Source organism: Triturus cristatus, chromosome 8 (genome assembly GCF_964204655.1).
Source record: "Triturus cristatus chromosome 8, aTriCri1.1, whole genome shotgun sequence".
Lineage (NCBI taxonomy): Eukaryota > Metazoa > Chordata > Amphibia > Caudata > Salamandridae > Triturus > Triturus cristatus.
The window spans coordinates 345,394,927-345,420,959 of NC_140591.1; the positions used below are offsets into that span (position 1 = coordinate 345,394,927).

At 43.2% G+C, this 26,033-nt stretch overlaps 1 protein-coding gene across 1 annotated transcript in view; it reads right to left on the reverse strand.

Moving 5' to 3' along the window:
• HSPH1 (heat shock protein family H (Hsp110) member 1) overlaps positions 1-26,033 on the reverse strand; it is a 702,844-nt gene that overhangs the window by 631,270 nt on the left and 45,541 nt on the right. The window contains exons 4-7 of the mRNA XM_085621665.1: positions 23,657-23,779; positions 15,065-15,164; positions 10,622-10,755; positions 2,027-2,271 (exon numbers count right to left, since the gene is read on the reverse strand). Of these exons, the coding sequence (XP_085477791.1) occupies positions 2,027-2,271; positions 10,622-10,755; positions 15,065-15,164; positions 23,657-23,779 (602 nt within the window). The remainder of the gene's footprint in view (positions 1-2,026; positions 2,272-10,621; positions 10,756-15,064; positions 15,165-23,656; positions 23,780-26,033) is intronic.

The window sequence follows — 26,033 nt, forward strand, 5'->3', positions numbered from 1 at the left end:
GAGGCATCACCCTTTCAAATATACAAACCTACTATTGGGCATTGCAACTGATCGTCATCAATCAATGGCTTCATGTTCCACGAACGGACCCAGCATTTAGTGCAGACAGACACAGCTTGGGTGCGGGAGGAATGAGGGCACTTTACACCACGAAGCGCAACCCATTGTTGCTAGGCCCTACAGCGCACACAATCAAAATGTAAATGTGGCAGATAGCCCGTAGGAATCTGGGATGGGACGGGGTTATAACTCAGCTCACCCCACTATGGGACACACCAAAACTGGGTAATCTCAGGAATAGTAAAGGCTTCAAACGCTGGGACTCCATCGGAATCTCTACGGTGGGGGACTTGTGGAGCAAAGGTGACGTTGTCACATTCACCCACCTACGAAACCAATACGAGCTAGCTTCAACGGAGGCATTTAGATACACTCAAATTAGACATGCACTGAAGGCAGTTATTCCAGCAGGAACTACTCTTCCTGAGGCCTCCCGGACTGAATCTCCTTTTCTTTTCAAGTGAAAAACGGTGTTTTTGTCTTTTCTCTGTTGATTGTTAGTTTATTTTCGAGGCAATAAAAGCTAAGCACATTTAATTTACGTTGGAGCCCAATAGGCATAAGATCCATCACCACCAGATCTTCCGTATACCTAGGGCAACTAATATGTCTACCTTCGATCTTAGGGGAAAAATTATGAGTGGCACTAAACTGGGGAAGGTCTGCAACAAACAGACTAAACTGCAGGGGAGCTAGAACATACCCCTGACGTGAGCCATTCTCTGATGGGTTTGCCTCAGATTCAGATAAAACAATAGATTCCTGCTCAAGCTGCGCTGGTGTTGCCGTCAACACGGCTGGAACGGGACTTTGTGCTGATTTCAAAGTCAGGCTGGGTTTTTGCCCAAAAGTTGGTGTGGACCCCACAGCGGAGTCAACAGACACAGATGGCGTTCAAAACAAATCTGTCAATGGTATTCCACCTGGAGGCCTCCCCGGATACTTGGGGCCCAAAGGCAGACCAGAGGGAGCCAAAAGGGTGCCAAAGATGAGCAACATGCCTACCCTGAAAGCCTCTACTTGTTGCGACATCGTCCGGGGGTTTGGAGAAAAGACCAGGACCGCGAGCCATCTTGTCATTCCCATGACTTCTCTGATCGAGAGTGGAGGGACGAGGAAGAATCCTGTTACAACTTCTTGGTTTTCTTTTTAGACTTGCACTTACTTGATGACTCGGGAGTTTGAGGAGGATCTTTCATTGGAACAACCTCAAGCACAAGAAGGGTCTGTGCCAACAACCTCAACTGGGAGCAGTCCCTTTAATGCCTTTCAATGGTGTTCAGTGAAGTAGAGCTTAGATTCACAGTCCGGATCGCCTAGGGGTTACTTGAGGGCCATCCCTGCAAGACTTGGATACTTGCAAGGATCCAAGGCACCAGACACATTACACATGGCAGTCTGTTACAGACATCTGCTTTTGACAGTCCACACAAGGTTCAAACTCTATAGTCTTTGGACAAGTTCCATAGCACACTGCTGAAGAAAACATTTTGAAGAAAATTAATCAGAAGATGAGAAAAAGGGTTGGTAGCAAACTTTGGATCCAAATGTGTGGTGGTGGTACTTATATGTGGCTTCAACATCACTTCTGGGAAGGGACTGAGTCGGTGCAGAGCCAAACGAAGCCACCTACTGGCACGCAGGAACAATGCTGAGAAAAATCTGTACCAGAGGATATTCAGAAGGGGAGTAATTTGCGGGCAGAATTACCCATCAGAAATACCGAAACCGTGACTGAAACAAATTGGATTGATAACAATTACTGGGCAACTAAAGTAAAGCAAATACACTAAATTGAACAATAAAGCGGGGAGGGGAATACCTAACAAACATGAGATAAGAATATTTTTAAACTGAGCAACAGGTTTAAGCTTTCTACAGCAACAGTTCTGAACAGACTGAATTGTACAGGAGACATGTGAACATTAGCAAATTAGATTTCTCACAAAATAAAATTCAGGCTCACCTGTTCATCTTTCCAGAGACATCACGATCATTCATGAAGCATTCAATATTGAGTGGTAAGTCCATGCTATTACTGCTCATCAGTTTTTTCAGTTTCTCACATTCTTGATGCAAACGAAGTAGTGCACGGTTTCTGGACTTTACATCTAGTCCGTACTTGATTTTAAATTCAGAGCAAAAATATTCCACTATCTTTTCATCAAAGTTTCTTCCACCCAAGGTAGGATCAAAAGAGGAACCGATAACCTAGAAATTAGTAAAGAATCCTATTTTATTTCTGCTTACTAGATTACCCACACTGCCCTATCCCATTTTGTCCAGGCATTATTGTACATTTCAAATGCTACACATTGGTTCTGAGAAATTGAACGCTGCTGCCCTTTGAAATTTTGATTGCTCTAATAGGGTTCCTAAGTGACTGGCTTACTAAATTGCCTGTTGTAGTTACTGATTTTTTCATTGCATTCGCAATTCGAGGATTGAAATTAGAAAATTACCCAATTCCATTACAACATGCTCACTGTATGCCTTCCAACTAAGGTGATGGATGACCAGATCTACTAAGCCTGACTACTATGCAATTAATTTTAGGATACACTAGTGTGGCACAGCCATCACTGGATCCCTTATCTGGCAGGGAGACTCTAAATTATAACATAAGGATCAGACAAAGCGGCAGCTTTTCCAGTGTGGATCGCGATCAGTGGTCTGGGTCCTAGGTAGTTCTGCTGGGAGAGATTTGTTTTGGCTCATTTCAATAAAAATCTAATGGGCACACTTCCAGCAAAAATAAACTAATGGAGAGAGAGGAGGAGAAAATGCAGCACAGGTAATCCTTGCAGCCAGTTCTTGCTAGCGCCTAGTTCCATAGAGAAGCACAACATGATCTGGTTCTATTTATTCTGCTCTATTATCATGCAAACACTTTGCATTACACATTTTTGATCATCCACTGAGGATATCAATGTCAATGATTTTATGTCATAGCAGATGCAAGGTATCATTTGCACAGCTTACCATAAATGGGGGACTTTTAGTGTTTTTTTAGGTTTTGCATTTTAGCCATAATGTTATTAACTGTAGTTTTATATAATATACACATGTATATCTTCGCTGAAAGAATTTTGTTTAAGTTTGATTGAAGCTTAAGGGGAACTAGTATGCCACCCTTTCACAAGGAACACCTCCACACACAAAGTAGTTCCCTTCAGTGCCAGGGAGCACTATCATTAGGTGTGGTTTTATTTTTGTCTGTAGCTAATTAGTTATTTGTTTATATGATTGATGAGGAACTGGAATATTCCCAAACGATACAGTTCTGCAAAACCCATGACAAAACAAATCAAGAATTACCAGTAGGCTAGCAGCCAACGTCAGACCTATTGGCTTTGCCAGTTTGTTTTCCATGATACGCTGAATGCCTATGATTGACAACAGGTTCTTTTCATTATCTAAGCTTTAAATAAATGGAAAGATGAAATGTTTCTGAGCAGCATTGCTGCTTCATGTATTTGAACCCAATTTTAAGTTAATATTGGGTTATTGATGATGTTGTGCCTTCGTTTTTAAGCAGGCAGAAATGCAAGTAAAGCAATTGATGCCTGTACATAAGCATTTCATTATTTTGCCTCGTTGGAGAGTTTATATGTCCAATTTGAAAAGTGTTTAGGGATACAGCACATATGTAGACAAATGTTTATGTATATTATTGAAGATCCTGTGAAAGAGAAACACCCGAAGTCAGAGAAGATTTTCTCAACACCCTCAGCCACAATTGCCTTGACGGCAACAGTCGCAGCATCAAATGTGTCGATGTGGAATGTCTTACTATTTGGGTGCCTTGACTCGCAAGGAAAATGTTTTGCCACTAATCGCCTTGTTTTCAAACAAAAGTATGAACACCAGTGAACTAAATAGTAGCTTGGGGCACTGAAGGAAGTAGGGGGAATCAGCCAGACATTGTCACAGCAGGGACAGAAGAGGATGGCAGCTCCACCCTTTCTGGAGCTGGTGTACTCCAAGGCTGAAAGGCCTGATTCTCCCTACTCTTCCCTGAGTCACACATAAACGGTCCCTGAGACACCCACATGGCATCACTAAGCATATTTTATGAGTTGTGATGGTTTGGGAATCTAGAAGACAGATGATACATACACACACGGGCATTGTGTTCATCCTACCAGGGCTTCTTTTCTCCGCAAAAGCGATGAAAAACACAAGAAAAAAAAAATCCCATGCACTGACTCGACAAACTTTGACGTCAAACTTCTCCTACTTATTTACATTGTGGTATCCCTTGACATCCATCTCCTATGTCACGACATCAAATGTCATCTCCTCTTCGATACTGACCCAGTTCTCCATGGTGAACATGTAGGGACAGTAACATGTTTCGGCGCTGACCTGAAACGACTTGGCTTCTCTTTTGGATCTCCCATGCCTGGAGTCCTCAGAGGAAGGTGGAGGAGCCTTGGTAGAAGACTGACCCTCTCTTCGCTCCCTTGACATCCCACTTTCAGATTGCGTTGCTGCTGCCTGCGTCACTCCTCTGTTCCATAGAGGAGAATTTTCTCTCAGAATGCGCCTGGAAAACTTCCTGCAGTGTGAACACTTGTCAGAAATATGACTTTCAAGAAAACACCTAATGCAGGCGTCATGAGGGTCTGACTTGGTCTCCTTTCTTCCACAGGCAGGAATCTTGTCAAATAAATTTGACATTTTATTTGACAAATGACAGAAAAACACAGGTACTGATGAAATCTGTCAAGTGAAGTAGCTGTTGAACATTTCTGAGTGAAATTTCGGACGAATAATTGCAAAGATGCCAAGCTCAATGCTCCAAGATCTTGTCACCAGGAGCCGGAAAAAAAGAACTGAAGCAACTGACACTGGCTGGGAATGATGGGATACTGGTGGACTCTGGGCCCTTAAAAGGTGTAGAAGCTCTTTCCCATTTTTATAATGGCATCCTATAGGACTACACTGTCCTCTCTTCTTTCATCTTTCTACTTTTAAAAAGGGTTTGTGAAAGAAGTTTATACAGTCAAAGAAAACTTTCCACTTAATTTGCCTGAAATGTGTATATATATATATATTGCTCTTTTTTTAAAATGGAATCTGAAGAAATTGGACAATGCAGCCTTACTTATAGGCAGCAAAACATTAACGTCTTATGTGCGTCCCCAGCCCTCACTGAAGAAAGGCTATCATCTACACTTAAGAAGACATATTATATAAATAAAGTGCTCCAGGATCCCCACACATGGCCGGGACTATTTAGTGCTTATGACTTCAATGGAGATTACCCTGGGAGAGAGCTGGGATTACAGGTGAGAAACCATTCTTTTTGCCGAAATGCACCTTAAAATGGCCAGTGTTCAGCGATCCTTCACAGGTGAGGGGAGAAAAACAAACTGCTTCACTGATGATACACTGCATTATGAGAAGCCTTTGAATTCCTTAAAGATACAGTACAAATTAACACCCAGTTAAAGGCTACAGCTTTTAGGTGGGGGGGGCTAACTCAATAATATTTTCAGCCAAATGCACTATACTTTTACTTAAGTGGATTTGTTTTTTAAAACCAAAATTAAAAAGATGTAACAAAGCATGGGGTCCTCTACAGTCATGTTTTTCTATGTAGAAGTATTTTGAACAAAATATTGCTCAGAGGATACCACATGTGTGGATATTTGCTACCGTCTATGACTATCATCGAGAAACCTAGGACAGAGAAAGAGATTTCTCCAAGTAAAAATATAACAAAGATTATCAACCCAAAGAACAGAGAAGGATTAGTTACTTACCTGTAATCCTAGTTCTCATCCAGGGGTATTCTCATCAAAGTCATAATCTATGAATAATCCCCGCCCACGTGTGGGATCCCGGAGCATATAGAAAATACATATATATGCATATGTGAAAACATATACATGCAGCCTAAAATGTTTCAAACATGGCAATGCTGAAATTACATAGGTTTGCATTGTAGTACCCCTAATCATAAGGAAAAAAGGAAGCACTAAGCCAATTGTCACACAACAATGCTTTATTGCCATAAAGCAAACTTGTAATTGCAGGCATTTGCCTGTAGGCTGCAGTAGAGTATCAAGAAAACAAAGAAAACTGACACCTTGCCTTTAAGGAATTAGAGTAGGGGGACCGTGCCTTTAAGACCTGCAGGAGACCCCCTGCTCCCATGATGCACCAGAGGTGACAGTTAGGTCAGATCTTTTTGACGGTGCACTCGCACCTGAGTAGATCTGCAATCAATAAACAATAACTGGAAGAGAAATGCTCGTCCGGGGAGGTGGGTGGGTCGCTTATGACTTTGATGAGTATACCCCTGGATGAGAACTAGGATTACAGGTAAGTAACTAATCCTTCTCATCCAGGGGATACTCATCAATAGTCATAATCTATGAATAGAGTAGCAAGCCCATACCCAAAATCTCACGGATGAGCAATACAGCATCTAGAACATGCATTAACATCACATTCGCATAGCAGTTATGCAAACAAATTCCTCAACAAGGCCTGCCCCACCTGGGCGTCGGCCTGTGCGTCTGAATCTAGGCAATAATGGCGTGAAAAGGTATGTATAGAGCGCCATGTAGCCGCTTTGCAAATTTCAGACATGGGAACGTTGCGAAGGAGAGCTACAGTAGAAGCTTTCCCTCTAGTAGCGTGTGCTCTTGGTCTAACCTGTAGAACCTTCTGAGACAGTTGATAAGACAAGGCTATACATGAAACAATCCATCTATAAATAGACCTCATTGAGGCAGCCAGCCCGGTATTTGTTGGACCGTAATTGACAAAGAGCCTGTCAGACTTTCTAAGCGACAGGGTTTTAGCAAGATAAAATTTCAATACCCTCCGGAGGTCTAGAGAATGTAAAGCTCTCTCCGGGGGAGTGGTTGGCTGAGGAAAGAAAGTGGGCAGTGTGATAACCTGATTAATGTGAAAATCCAAGACCACCTTGGGCAGGAAGCTCGGATGAGTACGTAGTACCATTCTATTGGCATGGAACACAGTGTAAGGTTCCTTGCAGCAAAGGGCCTGAATCTCACTTACCCTGCGGGCAGAAGTGATGGCTACTAAGAAGGCAGCCTTCCAGGTCAGATGCTGCAAGGATGCCTTATGAATAGGTTCGAAAGGAGCTCCCATCAACTTAGAGAGAACAATGTTGAGTTCCCAGAGAGCGGAAGGAGACCTCACTGGTGGAAATACTTTCTTAAGCCCTTCAAGGAAATCTTTGACTACCGGCATCTGGAAGAATGAGGCCTGGGTAGGAGATTTTCTATAAGCTGTGATAGCAGCTAAGTGGACTCTGATAGATGTATACTTTAAACCAGACTTTGCCAAGTGCAATAAGTAGGGGAGAATAACCTGTTCCTGACCCTGGATTGGATCAAGGGCGTTATCTCTACTCCAAATGTAGAACCTCTTCCACTTGAAGGCATAAGACTTCCTAGTGGAGGGCTTTTTTGCTTCTCGAAGAATGTTCATACAGTCCGCCGGAAGATCTAAATGTCCGTACTGGATGACTTCAGGAGCCATGCCGTCAAGCGAAGAGAGGGGAGGTTGGGATGGAACACTCTCCTCTGGTTCTTGGTCAGTAAGTTCGGCAGGCAAGGCAATCTCCGGTGTGGCACCTCTGACAGCTGGAGTAGATCAAGGTACCGCCATTGGCGGGGCCACTCTGGAGCTATAGGGATCATCCGCGTTCTGGTCCTGTAGAATTTCTGTATCACCGCTGGGATGAGAGGGAGAGGAGGAAAAGCGTACAGCAATGTCCGCGACCAGCTGATCAAAAGTGAGTTCTCCTGAGATCCCTGTTGAGGGAACCTGGAGGCGAAGACGGGGCATTTTTTGTTTGCCGCGTCTGCGAAAAGGTCGATGACCGGTACTCCCCACTGCCGGAAGATCTCTTGGGCGACGTCTTCGTTGAGCACCCAGTCATGCGCTTCGACGAAGTCTCTGCTGAGGCCGTCTGCCTGCACGTTCAGGGTCCCTGGCAGGTGAACAGCGATGATCGAAAGGCCTCTCGCCAGTAGCCACCGCCAAATGGACTGAGCTTCCAGAGATAGGACTCGTGATTTGGTGCCTCCTTGCTTGTTCAGATAGAACATAGTTGTGGTGTTGTCTGTCTGAATCTGAACGTGGCTGGTTTGGAGAGACGGATACAGGGATTTGAGAGCCAGATGGACTGCTCGTAGCTCCAAGAAGTTTAATTAATTAATAACTCTTTTCGGTATCGGACCAGAGACATTGTACCTGAAGCTGGTCCATATGAGCACCCCAGCCCTGCATGGAGGCATCTGTGACCCCTGTCTGTGTCGGAGGCATCTGATGGAAGGGGATGCCGTGAAGCAGATGGGAGCGTTTCATCCACCATCTGATGGAGTCTTTGGCGGCTTGGTGAAGAGAGATCAGATCTTCCCAGCGACCGGACCTCTGCAACCACTGATCCTCTAGCGCTTGTTGTAGAGGACGCATGTGAAGACGTGCTTTGGGCACAATGTAAATGCACGAAGCCATCGACCCCAGAAGTGACGACACTTGCCTGGCTGTGGGGAATGCAGTGTCGAGAAGTGTGTGGCATTTCTGAAGCATGGATAATAACCTCTCCTCCGAAGGACACACGCTTGCCTTTGCGGAGTCCAGAGAGGCGCCCAGGTAGTGAATCCGCTGAGTGGGATTGAGGACCAACTTTTTGTAGTTGACTTGTAATCCCAGCGACTGTAGCAGATTGAGGCAGAACGAGAGATGGCTCTGGAGTCGAACAGGAGTGGAACTCTTCAGGAGCCAGTCATCTAGATAGGGATAGACGATGATCTTCCATTTGCGGAGGAAGGCAGCTACCACCGCCATATACTTGGAGAAAGTCCGTGGGGCGGATTTGAGGCCAAACGGCAGAACTCTGTACTGGTGGTGCTGACGGGAGATCTGAAACCTGAGGAATTTTCGATGTTTCACTGAGACAGGAATATGAAAATAGGCATACTGCAGGTCGATGGCACACATCCAGTCTCCCTGGTGAAGATGCGGGAAGATTTGATGCAGGGCTAGCATTCTGAAATTTTCCTTCTTGACAAATCCATTGAGCAGACGCAGGTCGAGAATGGGTCTGAACCGTTAAAAGGCAAATTAAGAATTTTCTTTTGAGCATCGGGCTTGAGGCCCGTTAGCTGCAGCCAGGCTGAGCGCCGAGAGCATACGCCATGGGAATAGCCATGTGCAGTGAGGTCCGAAGCATCCGCAGCCGCACTTATGATCTGATTGGCTACAAGCCCACCTTCAAGGAGAATTTCATTGAAATCCTGTCTGTCTTCCCTTGGAAGTTTTTCAGCAAATCTGGAGAGGGAATCCCAAAGTGAGCGATCATAACGCCCCAGAAGGGCTGAAGCACTAGCCACCTTCATGTATAAAGCAGAAGTGTTGCACATCTTCCTGCCATAGGAATCCATTTGCTTACTGTCTTTCTCCGGGGGGACAGAAGAGGAAACAGACGCAGAGTGGGACTTCATGGCAGACGCCACAATAACTGAGTCCGCTGGCGGGTCCGCTCTTAGGAATACGGGATCCTCGGCATGAGCCTTATACTTCTTAGCGATTCTTGAAGGCACAGAGCCCACCGTAGCAGGAGTGAGAAATGTGGCCATAGCTGGCTCCAACAGTCCTGGCACCAACGTCAGGATTGTGTGAAGTTGGCAGACACACAATACACACAGAGTGTGGATCCACCAGTGCCATCTTATTGCCACAGGAAGGGCATTTCCTGAATAAAGCAGGCATTCTGACTGGAAAAAAATTGAAATTATTCAGGAAACCAGCAGAATAAGCTTTCAGGAGCTAGAAAACGTCGAATTTTCTGAAAAAATCTGAAGTGAAAAACTTTCAGTCAAAAAACTGAAGAGCTCAAGCTCCAGGATCCTCATAGAAGGAGCTGGAAAAAAGAACTGACCTAACTGTCACCTGTGGTGCATCATGGGAACAGGGAGTCTCCGGCAGGTCTTAAAGGCACGGTCCCCCTACTCTAATGCCTTAAAGGCAAGGTGTCAGTTTTCTTTGTTTTCTTGATACTCTACTGCAGCCTACAGGAAAATACCTGCAATTACAAGTTTGCTTTATGGCAATAAAGCATTGTTGTGTGACAATTGGCTTAGTGCTTCCTTTTTTCCTTATGGGTTAGGGGTACTACAATGCAAACCTATGTAATTGCAGCATTGCCAAGTTTGAAACATTTTAGGCTGCATGTATATGTTTTCACATATGCAAATATATGTATATATATATGTATTTTCTATATGCTCCGGGATCCCGCACGTGGGCGGGGATTATTCATAGATTATGACTATTGATGAGTATCCCCTGGATGAGAAGGTAAATCTATAAAACATATATATTGCTGGAGAAGTTGGGAGCAGTGTCTAACTGATGTGTATATAGAGGCAAGAAAAAAAAATGTTTTTCTATCAGGCAGGTTAAACAACTGTAGAAGTGCTAAACAAACAAAAAACAATGTTGCCATGCATATTTAACTTTCTGGTATCACAAAATTGGATGTATTTTGTAGTAAACAGTATGAATGTACCTTTAGTCTTCCCTTGTTAAAAGCACAGAGAGACACTTGAAATGCTGAGTGACCCATGTCAACAAACACCACTATTTTTGGCTTCTCTTCGGGCGCTGGAAGATCCGGTTTATAAATTCCATAGTTCAAAGCAACTGCAAAAATAGGAAAAATCAATCACTAAGACATTAATCGATTCAATAATGTCTTAAGGTATTCTGATTCAGCTAGGTCCTGCAAATGGCCTTCTGTACTAATATGCACAGGCCAGTTAATAGGAAAAGATGGGGATGTCATACTGTACATATCCACAAGTTGCTTACTTCAGCATTAGAGAATACACTACTCTACCACAAATAAAGGCGAGCTGCAGGAAACAGCCTTGTGTATACCAACACTGACACTCATAGCAGAAAAGTAAGTGCTGCAGTAGTTGTTATGTGTAGATGTGCGGAAAAACACACACACTCCCCCTCCACCCCACCACCACCACCACCACCACCAGACAACACTATGACCCATTGTAGAAACTAGCATAAACTGCTGGACAGTATTTCTAAGCGCTGTGGTCTTGTGGAGACAGAATTTCAATACACTCCTAACATCTAGTGTACGGAAGAGAAAATGGTTTTAACAAGAGGTCAGTAATCAAATGCACTGCCTAATAAAGACGTCAGACACTAACAAGTATAGAAAATAAGTGTCTCACCTGTAATCCTAGTTCTTTCCACAGAGGAATCTCCACTGAAATCATACGCAATGACTAGTCCAGCTCACGTGCAGGGACCCCAGAGCAGTTCTTTTAAAGTCACTTTTTTATAATATCTTTGCCTTGCTTCGGAGAGATCAGGAGCTATATGTGACAAAAATGATAACTTTGGCATCCTTAAGGCAAGCTATACTGCCAATTCTATTGATGTATAGGCCTCTAGTGTCCCATAAGGTGGCATAAAGTGGTTAATTCAACGTCATTTAGCTTGAAGAGTATTTCTTGATAATTTTCGGACAGGAAATATATCTGTTGTTTCACAAAATGGCATTCTTTTTTGCGAGAGGTTTAGAATGCGGCCGAAAAATGACAAAAACTGACCCATCTAGGGATCCGTATCCACGTTTTGCCAGATTCACATAACCCCCAAAACATATCATCTCCGCAGAACCCTCTCGAGACATACTTTGAGACAGAGAGAAAATGTACCTTGAATGGTCACGTGAAGTGCAGAAATACACTGGATTCCCTGGCTGGATAGAGACAACTGAAGGGCAAGGAGATACTGTTCCCTTTATCAATGCCCCATCTCACTCTCTGAGGACTACTGCGTTTCTCATAGGATCTTCTCCAAAAGCAGAAGATCCTACGAGAAACAACCCGCCCATTCAACTTGAGGACACGGAGAGAGGTACAGCACCTACATGCTCGACATCAAGGCCACATACGACGTTGGAGGAGGCTGTCAATGTCGAGAGGCACTTTGATATTGGGACACCAAACGACGCTAAGAACTTCACAGGCGAATGGCTTTCACTCATGAAATCTTGCAGATTCCCATAAGAAATGGACTGCCAGTACTCCACGGGCCTACTCTCAACCCAGACCCGCTTCTTCAGTCATACCGGGTTACCTACATCCCATGCCTTCTACACTCCCTTAAGTCTCAGTGGAAGTACTTCTCATCCTCCTCCACAACAAGTAATGCCAGGGGTAAACCTGCAACCAAATCCACCAGCCAGTCCTGCCTGGTAACCAGTCGAACAAGTTACTTACCTTCAGTAATGATGTACCTGTAAGAGACATAGGTAAGTTGTAGATTTCTTACCTTAGAATTAACCCCTAGGGTCAGACTGGGTCAGGAGAATTTATTCTTAGCAGTACCCCTGTGCCATAGTTGGTGGCATTGGTCAACTCAAAGTCGGTTATTGTCGTCGTGGTCGCCGGAATGACGTTGCAGTGCCTACTTAGATGCCGCCACTGCTCGCTGACATCAGCTCTGACACGACTTTCGACTCCAGAAGCTCGGAGCAATGAAAGATACTAACCACTGGTGCGCCACAACTAGTGCCCTGTAAGGGAATCCCTATAGCTAGAAGTCAGTTCGCAGAGCAGGGAGGATGGGTGGGGTGTTAAGGAATCTACAACTAACTTATTTCTCTTACAGATACATCGTTATCGAAGGTAAGTAACTTGTTCATCTGAAAGAGATAGTTAGTTGTAGATTCCTTACCTTAGAATAGATACCCCAGCAAAACCATCCCCGGTGGTGGGTCTGCAAACCAAGGTCACACCAGAACGAGCAACATAGCCATCCCTTCGGACTTGGCTTTCCAGGCAGTAATGTCTGGTGAACATGTGCAAGGATGCCTACGTGGCCGCCTGACAGATGTCAAGAAGTGGGATTCCACGTGCCAATGCAGTGTTTGCTACCGTAGCCCTAGTGGAATGAGCAGCACCCCCACTGGAGGTTCCTTTTTCACTAAAGCATAACAGACTTTAATACAAAAGACAACCCATCAGGAGATGGTACGCTTTTGAACAGCCCGACCTTCCTTGGCACCTATATACCCAACGAAGAGTTGATCATCCACCCGGATATCTTTTGTGTGGTCAAGTTAGAAGGACAGCGCATATTTAGGGCAAAATGATTGTTTGTCCTATATGAAAAGGTATAACCATTTTCAGAAGGAATGAGGGCCTCGTCCTAAGCACCACTTTGTCTGGATGCACAGAGAAGAAAGGGGGCTTGGAAGATAGATCCTGAAGCTCACTCACCCTGTGAGCAGAGGTGATGGCAACAGGGAAGGCAGTTTTCAGAGTGAGGAGCCTGAGAGGACAGTTTTGAAGGGGCTCGAAGGGAGCACACATTAGAACAAGATTCAAGTCCCACTGGTGCATTATGAAAGGAGATGGAGGAAAGAGATGAGTAATGCCTTTAAAGAATCTATATACAATAGGGAACTTGAATAAAGAGGGCTGATCTGGCCACCAAAGGAAAGCAGAGATAGCTGCAAGAAGCCTTTAAGAGTGCCTAGAGCAGAGCCCTGCTAGGCCAAAGAAAGTATACCGCTCCCGCAAAGACTTTGGATTCATGGCCTGACAGTCGGAGCACGACTTCGGGTTGTGGTTGCGCTCCAGAGACCAAAGGCACACGATGTGCGGATCTGTCACAGACATCAGTTTGTGACAGGCCTCGGTCTGTGACAGACCTCGCAGGGTTTGAAGCTGGTTACGATGCGATATCCCGCACGCACCAGGAGTTGGAGACTCGAAGAGAAGTAATCAAAAGTCGAAAAAAACATAGTCACTAAGTGACTTAAGAGGTAGCTCTCTCCAGATCTGCGCTACGCTGGCGCAGAAATGAAAGTAGGCACCGCAATGTCATCCCGGCAACCACGACGCAGAAGACGGATGCGGAGTCAACTGGCGCCATCTACCGACATGCAGAGGTACTGCTAAGAAAAAATCTTCTGACCCAGTCTGACACCTGGGGGAAATTCTTAGGTAAGGAATCTATAACTAATTATCCCTTTCAGATAAAATACTTTGATGACAATAATAAGTGAGCAATCTTGAGACCCATGTCATCACTGCAAGTCTTGTCTTTTTCAGTAAGCATGTGATCATCTAGGATGAGAACTAAAGAACACAATAAAGATCATTAATGGCAACTTCCCCAAAGCTAACTCCTACACTCCTTAGGCAGTCAATAGAGTTATATGTCAGACATAAAGTCTGACGTCAGTATTATATCTTTGAAACTGTTTGCAAAAATATTATACTTACAGGTATAGATTGTCTATTAAACCCCAATGGGGAATTTTTTTTGTAAATGATGTTTAAACACACAATAATGACGTCTGATAGTATTCTGCTACCATGCTTCTACCATTGAAGCGCGCTGGCCTGTACATTAAGTATACATATACACACATTTTAGCTCTATAACCATGAGCACTCCGACATCTCACATCACTGGCTTCTGGAGATTTTGACAGGTAATAAGAGGGCGTTTGGTTTAAATTTGATGGATTCCATGTAAAATAAAATATATCTGTATGTCAAGGAAGTCCTTTGCCACGTGTAAGGGATGTCTCACAGAAATTGTTTGCTGCTACTGTACAAAATTTAAGACCAATGGGTGAAAGGACTACTTGCATGACATTTTTCATCACTTAACTGCAAGGAAGTAGCTGGCATGAGGGATAGAATGTATATGCAGTTTGGGGGATACAATACAATACTGTATGCAGAGGGGGATATTAAATCTAGGGTAAACGGACGTCCTCAAAGACTCACAAATCAGGAATTGAATTCCTCATCAATGACCAAGTACTACACTTCCAAATGTCAACTCTAATGTGGAATATCTGCAGTTATATACTATCACCATACATAACTTGTATAGGTTATTCCTATTATAACCAAATATGAACAATTCCTGAACAAGACAATCTGAAATTATATCATACCTGCTGTCATGTCATTTAAGAGTGTCAGGCAGTTCAAACCAACTATTTGGGCAGCATGCAAAACAGATCTTCTTTCTGCATCTGTGAAGAATGAAGGAACCTGAAAGTGCACAAAGATCAGTTATGAGCAACTGATCAACAGTAAAATGTGTACTATACCAAAATCAAAGATAACTGCAAATGTAAAAGCACACAAGCATATCTTCAATGATCTGTTGGTATTGCAACATATTTCTGTATCTTATCAAGCCTTTGTTTCTAAAATAGTCGAATAAAAGTTTTGTCTTTCTGTAAAACATTCTGTTTTAAAAGGTAAATCAAGCAACACACAATTATTTGAAACGACGCAATGAAGCAGGATAGGTTACTCCATAGAAGGCTTTAAACAAGGCATTTACAACACCCTTCTGAAAACATAAGGTGAAGGTAAGGTTACTTAACATGTGAGAGTCGTTGTCTATCAAGCCTCTTCAATGAACTTAAAACCCTGCTCTCATGTTTAAATGCTTGGAAAACCATTTTTTTTACAAATAAAACAAAACTATAATTTTATTTAAACAGAATTAGAAAGAAAGTTGAAAAAGTGGTCTCCAGCATTTGAATATTGGTCACTGTTGCCCTGTGAGCACTTTGTCCCACACAAGATAAGGGAGATGGTTCGATTTGATGGCGAACTGGGCTGTCTTCACTGAGTCTAAACATAAGACTGATGGTTTGGGGTTGGCCTACAGTTTATATTTCACATTTCATTTTTAGATGTGTTTATTGGCTGTACTCTTATTTTTTAATTGAAAGAGGATAGGATTCCGCAACGTGTCATAAATCCCCTCGGGGAGCAGACAGTAGGCCTAATAATGTATTGGAGCTACGCACAAGGTCACTATAGTGCACCTGTACAGGATAATTTTCCTAAGCGTAACTACCCACAATTCCTTGCATACTCTCTTGAGATTTGGAAAGTGAATAAAATACTATACAAAAAAATAGAATATTGTAGCATGCACTTGGTTTACCAAAACCTTTCAGTCTTCCATTGAAAGAAAATACAGAAGAAGTGGCTAGATAAGTAGTGACGTGATCAGTGAGCGACTCCACACTGTATTCCCTAGGAAGCAGTTTGCTTATTGCAACATAATGTAGTGAGTTGGTTTCAGTTCAGTTAGACAGGCCAATAGGGAGAAAGAATGATATGATGCAACTACTTCTTCTCTTGGTATTACCAAGGAGAAGGGAGTGTTGGTCGTGGATTCAAAAAAAGACAGATCAGATATGCTTATTCCTCCTGTCTCTCATGCACAACTATTTGTGAATTACCTATGCCAGTGGGCGGGGCTAGTAACTGGGTCTCTAAAATAATGTATATATGCTCAAAAGCTCTACATGCATGAGAAACTCTGCATCAAGAAACCCTACATTCAGTCCCTGTAGATCACCAACCACCACATCAGATTCCTACAGGCTTTTGCTGACAATCAGGGATATAGTATAAGTAGAAAGTTGAGTGGCTGAAAATGCGAGGACAAGGGCTTATCTTAGTACCAGAATCACCCTGCATGTACTGTTTCCTATTCTGTCAGACTGCATGCATCCTTCATTAAACTGGGGGAGTCACTATAATTTCAACAAGAGTTCCCTAAAACATTCTGCACACACTGTGCTAGCCAACAGTTACATTTTTCTTGGAGGATGCATCCAGACATTGAGGTCTGGACAAGCAGATCTACCCACTTTGCTGCCATACAGATATCTGCAATGGGAACATGTCTTTGAAATGCCAGATATAATAGCTCTTGTGAAATGAGCATATGTTCCCTGACAACACTGAGCTAACAACGTACTAGTTTGAAATGTAAAAGACTATCCATCTAGGATAAGAAACGTTAGCAGATGTATTGCAGATGTTCAATTTACACGCAGAAGTTTCTCCCATTCTAGGTAGAACTAGCAAACAAGAAAGAGTAACCCCCAAGACGTTCTCATTTCGAGAAGGGGAATGGGCACAGAAGGATCATTTTAAGTATGGGAAAGGTCTATTTACAGAAAGCCCCAGCTTTCCATTTATCACTCATTAGTGTCGAAGATGATGCAGCTGGCCCGCACATTTCATTATAAAGTTGCAGTGTTACCGAGAGAATTCGGTCGTTGAGGGACTAATCCCAAAAATGATTCAGCACTCGTTGACCCATACTAGATTAGGGAAATAGCAGCAGTACTGGTTTGAAGAGTTTCTGAAAGGAGGAGGTAGAAAAAGGAGAGGAAGCAAAGATGTAGAAAAAAGGCTTCAGCACGCGACGAGTAATGTGCAGAATTCCGTACTGGAGAGTGCACACAAACGTAATGAGTTCCGTAAGGAGCTTCCGTATCTGCCAGGGAAAGGAGTGTGCATTGTGCTCTAAGGTGGCGCAGTCAGAAAAAAATCTGTTCACCCGCCCCCTTTCAATAGCTTGCACTTTCACTGTCCAGCTACGAACATACTTCAGCCTATGGGTAAGGGAGTCCAATCTGCATCAAATGGGGTCCGTTCTGCAAACTAAAATCAGTTATATAGCAAGTGCTGCTTCAAGATTTGCATTCACAGTCAGGTCAAGCGTGCAGCATGGACTGCAGGGCCACAGATCTAGGAATCTCGAGATTAGTCACGCTGAAATCTCAGCTTTTAAAAAAAAAGTATACGACGACCTACGATAGGAAGAGAATCCCTTCTGAAAACGCAAAAAGAAGATGCAGTGAGGAGCCTGTCACTGCCATTATCAAAAGTCAGAGATGGTTTAAGAAAATAATTTGGGTTAATGACAAGTTCTAGATCCAAGTTTCCCAAGCCAGATGTCCAAATACAAGAACATATGCATCCACTGAAGGCAAAGCTGGGCCACCACCCCTGTGAGCAGTCTTGACAATAATTCAGGACAAAGTGTATCCCTATTGATAATGATGATCACCAATTGTAAACCTCTTGTCCTGGAGATCATCGACCTTGACTGGCATAACACTACAGATGGGATCCACTCTTCTATCCGTATCGAAACCCAAGCTGGGATGAGAAATAGTCAAGATTTAATATCAACCTAACGCCACTGGGTATTTTGGGCACAGTTAAGTACAGTGAATACAAAATCATTTATAATTTATTCTCCAGGACTAGCTGGATTGCTGCTAGACATTTATATCTGGAGATAATCTATCTCTCAATACAGAAAGGAAGGAATGCCAGTTCATTGTTTAACCATTCAAGAGAGCGTTCTGAAAATGCTCTCTGACAGCTTAACATTTTTTTCTAACCTGCAAAACCCATGAAAACATAACCATCAAATCTAAATGATTCTGTACTATAGCTGTGATTCACGGCCGTTCTGCAGTCTAATCTGTGCAACCTATCTTCATCTTTGCATAGGTGGGAAGGAGAAAAAAAAAAGAAGGCAAGAAATAACTTGGGCTATGTGAAAGTGTGTGGTCATCATTAGGAGGAAAGCAGGCTTGACCATAACAACAATCTTGTTTCTGCAAAGCAGAAGAAAGGGAGCTAAGACTGAAGGGCGTCGAGTGGATCATTCATATGGCAGTAGTTATATGTACTACGAAAACCACTTCCCGCAGAGAAGTTTTAGTAGGGAGCTAAGTACGGTTAGGAAGAAAGAGCATAAAAACCTGACTAGCAAATCAGATCCAGCGGGGAACTTGTAAAAAAGTAGGAGTGATCATTCTAAAACATTTTAATACATTAGCAATTTTCAAAAACTTTGATTTTAGTGATAAGACACGCATGGAAACAGCCCTGAAATAACATTCCAAACTTTTCTCCGCTAATGAGACTCCAATTTGAAGAGATAAATTACTACTGCAAGAGGTTTCAGAAACAGAGAACTGGCTGAAAAAACCATCCGAATGGAAAAAGGCAACAGTTCTTCCATTGCCTCAGATAATAGTTCATAAACCAATAAAGCTAGTGTCTCCAGTTCCAGATATGTAGGTTCACAGTCTGAAGGTTGGAACAACTAACCATCACGCTGTGTGAATGAGCAGTCCTTCACTGGAAGCGGGCACACAGGTTCAGTGCTCACCTGGTGGAGAAAGGGGTGTGCAATACCTTCTTTTGGCAAAGCAGTTTGGATTCCATTCCTCGTTGCTTTCTGAGGTAAAGCATGGTTGTTTGCTTGCTTTTTAATGGAGCAAAAAACAATCCCAGGCTTACCCTGACTGGTTTAATTTTAGAAAACTGATGCAGGATGTCATCTCTTAAGGAGACCAGACAGCACTGCATGTGAAGTCTTCAAGGTGAGTACCCCAACCTTAGAGAGACACTTTTATTACAGCGGTTTGCTGTGGTGAAAATAGTCTGAAGAGCTGCATTGCTACATAAAAAGGGAAACCCGCCACTACAAGATGATCAATAAGAAAGTCAGATCTGGCCCTGTAAGTGGTCGTTGACTGGGTGCCTATGCTCATGCAAATATCACATCAGCTTCCTCAAACAAAGACTAGTCTGAGAAAACAGAAACATGCAAAAAAACACAAGGCATAGTATCTCAAGAGTTATCTTGCTATTTGATATGGCCTGTCAAAGAATATCATAAACACTGCCCGATTTGTTTTCTCACTGTTTTGTGAGATTAAGGCATGAAGTAGGCAGTTGTACAAAATTGCTCCAATAACTGAATTTGTAAACAGAAGTCACCAAGACTTTCTTGATCACTGAATCCATGCTTGCAAAAAAGTATCATTGTAGAGAACAAACTACTGCAGCATTTGCAGAGACTGCACATTTATAAACGAGGAGGGCAAATAACGGAACACTCACACACACTTTGGAGATGTAAGTGTGCTACTACCACCATTACCTTCATGAATATACAAGAGGCTGAAACTGTGTCAAAGAGAAGTACTGTCTGCAAAGCTATCTGCACATGAAACTAACCACCTAGTAGGCCCAATAAGACCAGCCAAATCATGTTCTTCCAGTGTGCAATGTTACAATCTTAAATATTTTTTTCTCAAGAAATGTATTTACAAATCTCAAGTCCAATATTGAATGTAGTCATTCGGTGGTGTACTACCCTTCTCCGATTTCTCTGATGAGAACTAAAATTCTACAGTTTGTTTGGAAAAAAGAGATACAATTTTGTTCTTCAAGATGCTTGCGTGGGTGGAAGAGGAGAATGAAAATAGCATAAAAGGTGGAGTCGTCCTCGAATAAGGGAGGGAATAACTAGAACTCACTAAGATGCAGGGCCCACTGGTCTAGAGGTATCACTTGCAATTTCCCAAATGCTTACAACTGTTCTACTATCAGAGACGTGCGTTTTCAAAATTGCCAATGGTGAGACGGTGCAAAAAGAGGAGAAAGGATTGTGTTTGCCTACCTTTACCCTAATACCTGCCTGTACAGGGATGAAAGTGCTGCTAACGGAACTGCTGTTGCTGATATTTCCTAACACATTTAGGTCTATACCCTTTGAACATTCATACTGCTGATGGAAGTAGCATTCCAGGGAATGCAGGCAAGAAGTCTGATGGCTGTTCAACTCTATAACCCTACCTAGAAGATGGCTTGCTTTTTCAATCAACAGACGCTCTCCATGGAAAGGCATGCGAATATTGTGTGCCTATACGGTGCCTGGAAAAAAACGCACACAAGCGTGGCAACATAAAATGAGACCATTACCCATGGGTGTGAAACTGTGTCCCATGTGTCAAGGTAAACTGGTTTGCCGATTTGGAAGCATCCAAGTCATCCTGAAGGAAATCCTGGAAGGTTTTTCACATTTACTGAGGTAAGTTGGGAACCAATAATGCAGCACTAACCTGTGGGAGGTGAAAAATGTAGCAGCCAGTGTATTTAGGTGCTTCGACTTTCTACAGACGGAGGTTACGTTATTTGATTAATCCTGCAGGAAGACGCCTGTAGCTCCAGAGTGCTATGTTGAAAAGTATGCTGGGTCTAAAGCAACCAACCAGTACTTGCCAAAATTCATTAACTTTTTTTAATAACTGTGGCAAAGTAGGTCTGTTTCACCAACGTGGTTGTAAAGGTACCAGAAACTCTTCTTCTAGAGACGCATCAAGGGTGGTGTCCTACTGCAACAAGTCAGTAGGTCTGATTTCGAGTATTCCTCTGGTATCCAGTTACCTTCTTCACTATCACAGTCCTTTTTATGTGAGGGCACTGGCATTGAAAAATCTAAAACACCACAATCAAAGTTGAATCCATCATGAACTTATTAAAGTTAAGCCTAGAAATTGGAGCCATTAGTGGAATCTCTTGTTCATAATTTGGAATGTATAGTTTGAAGATCCTGTTTAACAGACAAGAACAGCTTCAACCAAGTGGAGACTGACGTTGGTAGCAGTGCCACAGACAACAGCTTTGTTTGGTGCAACAGTTGAAGATGTCAGGGTTTGATAAGGGAGGTTAATCATTGACTTTTGAAAATGCTTCAGAGCCAGTTTAGGGGCTTGGTGACTTTTAAAGAGTGGTGGGCCGGAACTGACGTCACTGTGGACAGTGCAAAGCCAGTCAGGATCATAGAGGCTGTGGATAGCACATCTGCTCCTCAGGCATGACAGAAGTAGAAGATGCGAAGAATGGAAATATGAACTCTTTGAAAGTCTAAGTGTGCTCAGTCGCATCACCAGCGGAAGAGCAATAGACAGGACCGGCAGTGCTAGAAGAGACACTAGAGGCTGGGGGCTAGTATCTGGCATTGTATTTAGAGACCATAAAACTGCACCAGGGATGCTGAGGCGCAGCAAGTGTGAGCAGAATCTCTGGCCTCAGGCATTCACCTTTGGACACACAGCAAACAGAAGAAAGTCTGAACTATGGGTGGGGAATTGTTTTAAAGCAGTGTGTGCTTGGGTCAAGGCGGACATGTGATTACTGAGGTAATTCTAGAAGAAGGTGCTGCTAGCCCAATGAAAAGGGTGGGTCAGACTTGTCCACCATGGAGGTCACCTTTTATAAGCCGGGGACAGCCGAAATGGTAGGTAACATTCTTGGGTCTGGTTAACTTCCAGTGCCAGAGAAACCTTCCAAAATTATTGATGTTGGTTGCTAACCTAAGAGACAGACACAGCATGGACCAGTGCCTCCTTAGAGCGTTGCAGGTTTCAGTTCCTCATTTAATTCCAGAGGATAGTGCACGCACAAACACTAGTTGAGGCATAACATAGTAAGGACTGCAATGGCTTCATCAGTTTACTATTCAATAGAGAGCAGCAAGAAGAGCAGGGCTCCACTACCCACTGCAACCAGTCAGTCACCAGAGTGAATAATGGCTTGGTTCTCCCACCTACATTCAGTGAGGGAAACTTACTTAGACTCTAAGTACCAAAAAGTCTTTAGTATCAGGCTCATATGGAGAGACACCAACAATCACATAGTGCACAGCAGCTTGGGAATACAATGTATAGATGGGGACCTAACTCCACTCGATGGTGCAACTGAGTCTCCTGAGTCAAAGTGTTTTTTTTTTGCAGCGCAGCCTCAGCACCGGGAGCTTGCTACCATATTTCAGAACCTTTGCAAGTGAGTCTGGCTGAAAGAGGCTGTCGGATACCAGAGGATGATAGGTCTGTGACCAGGTGATTTTCTCCTTTTCAGGAGTTACTTTCACCACTCGTGTGAGATCAGCCAAACCTTGTATTAACTTCTTGACTCTTCTTCCGATTGATTAATTCCAGTTTCTCTTGTGTGATTGGTGCTTTTTTACTATGCATGGCAGGGGGTCCTTTTCTGATGGTAGAAGAAGGGGTGCAAGCATGTACCAGAGGAGAGTTCCCCATGCAAGACGAAGAAATTACGTACAGCAGTTGCTGCTAACAGTTTGTGGCATGACGTAAATGACTTTAAACCAGATTATTAGGGCCTAAACTACCTAATCTGAAGAAAAATAGACTGAAAGAAGAAAACAGTAACAAGGACCAAAGCCATAAAAAAAAAGAAAACAAAAAGAATCTGGGCTAAGACCACACACAGGAATTTGCAAAGCGCTGAAGACAGGAGTTCTAATCAACACTATTATAGAACTCTGTTTTTTGAACAGGTTATGAAGCAATTGCAAAAAGAACATTTGATGGACAGAATGCAGAACAATGTCATACATTCACCCCAGTAGAGATCTGGGCCTAAATCCATCGTTTTTTGCTCACCATGCCATTCCAGTTTGGACCCAGCCATATGCAAATCCGTCTTGACCCTATGCCCAATGGGAACAGTCCAGCCCGAACTGCCAGACCAGGTCCTCCCTGAACTGGAAACAAGCATCCTAGGACCGGTTTCTCCTCATCAGCCAGGATAGCTTGACTCCAGTGGCATGGGGAGCAATTTCCGAGCATGCCACTAGGTGGGAAGGTACTCATAAGTGATAATGGGGGAGTTAGGACACTGGATTGACAACTAGGACTTAAAAGGACGAACATGCAAGTTTTGCATATAAATACACAAAGATATGTTACAATCTACATAAAGAGACAGAAGTCAAGGGAGGCTTTGAATGAAAAATTGGTATCCGATTTTCAACTTCTATACATAAAAAGTATCTAAATGTCAACTAATACTCTATGTCCTCAGAGAAAGCGTGCAACATAACAACTTACAGATATAACACAATCGGTTACTGGCTTCTTGAGGTTGTTTTCAGCAGTCTCCTTTAACTTTGACAAAAGCATAGCTGTTATCTGTTCCACGCTAAAGGTATGTTCCTCATCCATGTACATAACCTGTAGGGGAGAACATGGAAAATGTCAAATGGAGTTAGAGAATGTACCATCCTAATTTATAGGTAGTTGTCCGATTGCAATAATGCAACTAGTAACTGTAAAAAGCTCAAAACACTTTATAAAAAGATTGAACCACCATTATTTTCAGCTAGGACAGCACACATGCTTCCAGGCAGTGTGCAGTGATATCTAATATCCATTTGTAAATCACCAGTCAGTGTGGAGTATTTCTAAGAAGTCAAAGGTTACCAAAACAAGCATTTGCAATGCAACAGATCTCGCATTTTAAATATTTTTGACCTATTGGTATTGTAAATGACAATACCTTTTATCATTGCAGGTTTTTTAAACACATAAATAAAACGCTTTGCCATTTACAATGCCAATAGCTCATAATCTCACAAATGCGAGATCTATTGCATTGCAAATGCTTGTTTTCTCTGGAGGCGACCAGCAGACTTGTGATAGAGGCCACTCAGTTGATCAAGCAGACAGGGCAGGCTGATACAACAGCATTGGCCGCTGTACATGCTTTCTGTCTCACTGCAGCATTGGTCCACCCTCTAGCAGCAGTTCATATGTCCGACACACAACTTGTGCAGCTGGCTACAGGCACACCCACCTGTTACAACCTCGGCCTACCGACTAACGGGAGTGGGCAAAATATTTTCACGTGCAGTGGTGCTTTGGGCTTCATGGGCTGTTTTGTAACTGGATGACTTTTCAATAATGACTCAGTGGAGGGTCCCCAGATTCAAGTAATGAATAAGTGGGGTCCACAGAAGTAAAAGGTTAAGAACCACTGGTCTACACAAAGACCGTATCGAAGTATTGGTTTGTTAACTCAAAGGCAATATGACTCTTAAGAGTGTCTGCGTGGTGAAGCATCCTCCGCCACTTATGCCCACCCCTCCAAGAACATCAGAGCCTCACATGTCAAAGAGACAGTGCGTGGTTGACTTCAATAGAGAGTATCTGTCTGCACCAATGAAAACAGTGCATGACTGGAGAGACACATGCTAGAAACTAAGCGGGGAGGAGCAGAGGTTTACTAGAGCATCTACAGTTACATTCCATATACCCAGCTGTGAAATCAATCCTCGAATTCAGCAAGACTGCATGAAACGCAACAAATAATCTTCCACAAGCCTCTCGACCTCAGTCAACTCCTGGCAGAGGAACATTCACCTCTAACACTAAAACACCATATCTTCTCCCCTGGCCAATCAGAACACAGCATTCCACACACGTCCCTATCCCTCCCCTCCCATGTGGCCGGTGTTCCTTGGGACTGATAGTGTTGGGAAGTGATGACATGTATGTATTTTATGCACAGGAGAATCACATCATAAAGTGAGCGCGGTGTCCCTAGCGGACGCCGCGCTCATTAAAGTAATAATTGCATGATAACTAGCCGTGCCTCCTGAGACTGAAAAGCTTTTGAGGAAAAACGTGTTCTCATTTAAAAAAAGCTGCCATCTCCACTGTCCAGCAGAGGGCGCTGCTGCTCCATCCTACCGCAGACTGCATGCTTTGGGTGTTACAGACATGGGCGCACATGTAGGTCCCCGCATTGTTAACAGCTTAACTCTGATTCAACAAGTGTACACGTATGGAGGGACAAAAAATGCAAGCGCTTCTGGACAGCCCGACGCAGCATTTCCGTTGCTTTGACAACAAAATGGCGTCGGACTGTCCACAGTCCCTACGGACACACGCATGCTGTTTGCTTTGGACAAATGGCGAGAGCAGCCATCTTTGTCCATGCAGACGCGTGCATGCAAGCGTTTGGGAGAATTGATTACAAAAGGCACTCACATGGCGAGGTCAGAGCATGCGCTGCTTTCGCCAGGCGAGACCTAAAAAACTTACTCAATTATGCAAATGTGGAACTACAATCTAATGATCCCATTCCGCATTCATCCCTAACAAATTTATTATGGTCCATTTAAAATGGCTGTCGGTATTCCTGTCATTTATGATAGCATAAACTGAACCTTAAGACACCCAAGCGCTCGACAGCACTGGAAAGGGAAAAGTTACAAGGCCACCCATTTATAACAGGCATTACTTCAGTTCAGTTCAAATCATTTTATTTCGGCCACCAGGGTCATTAAAGTACAAACATCATAAATACCTAAAATGAATAAAACGTGCTTGGAAAAATTATCCAGCAAGACAAGTTAAGAAATAAGATAGCTACAATATGACAGATGTGTAATGATTCATGATTAAATTAATTAACTATATAAGA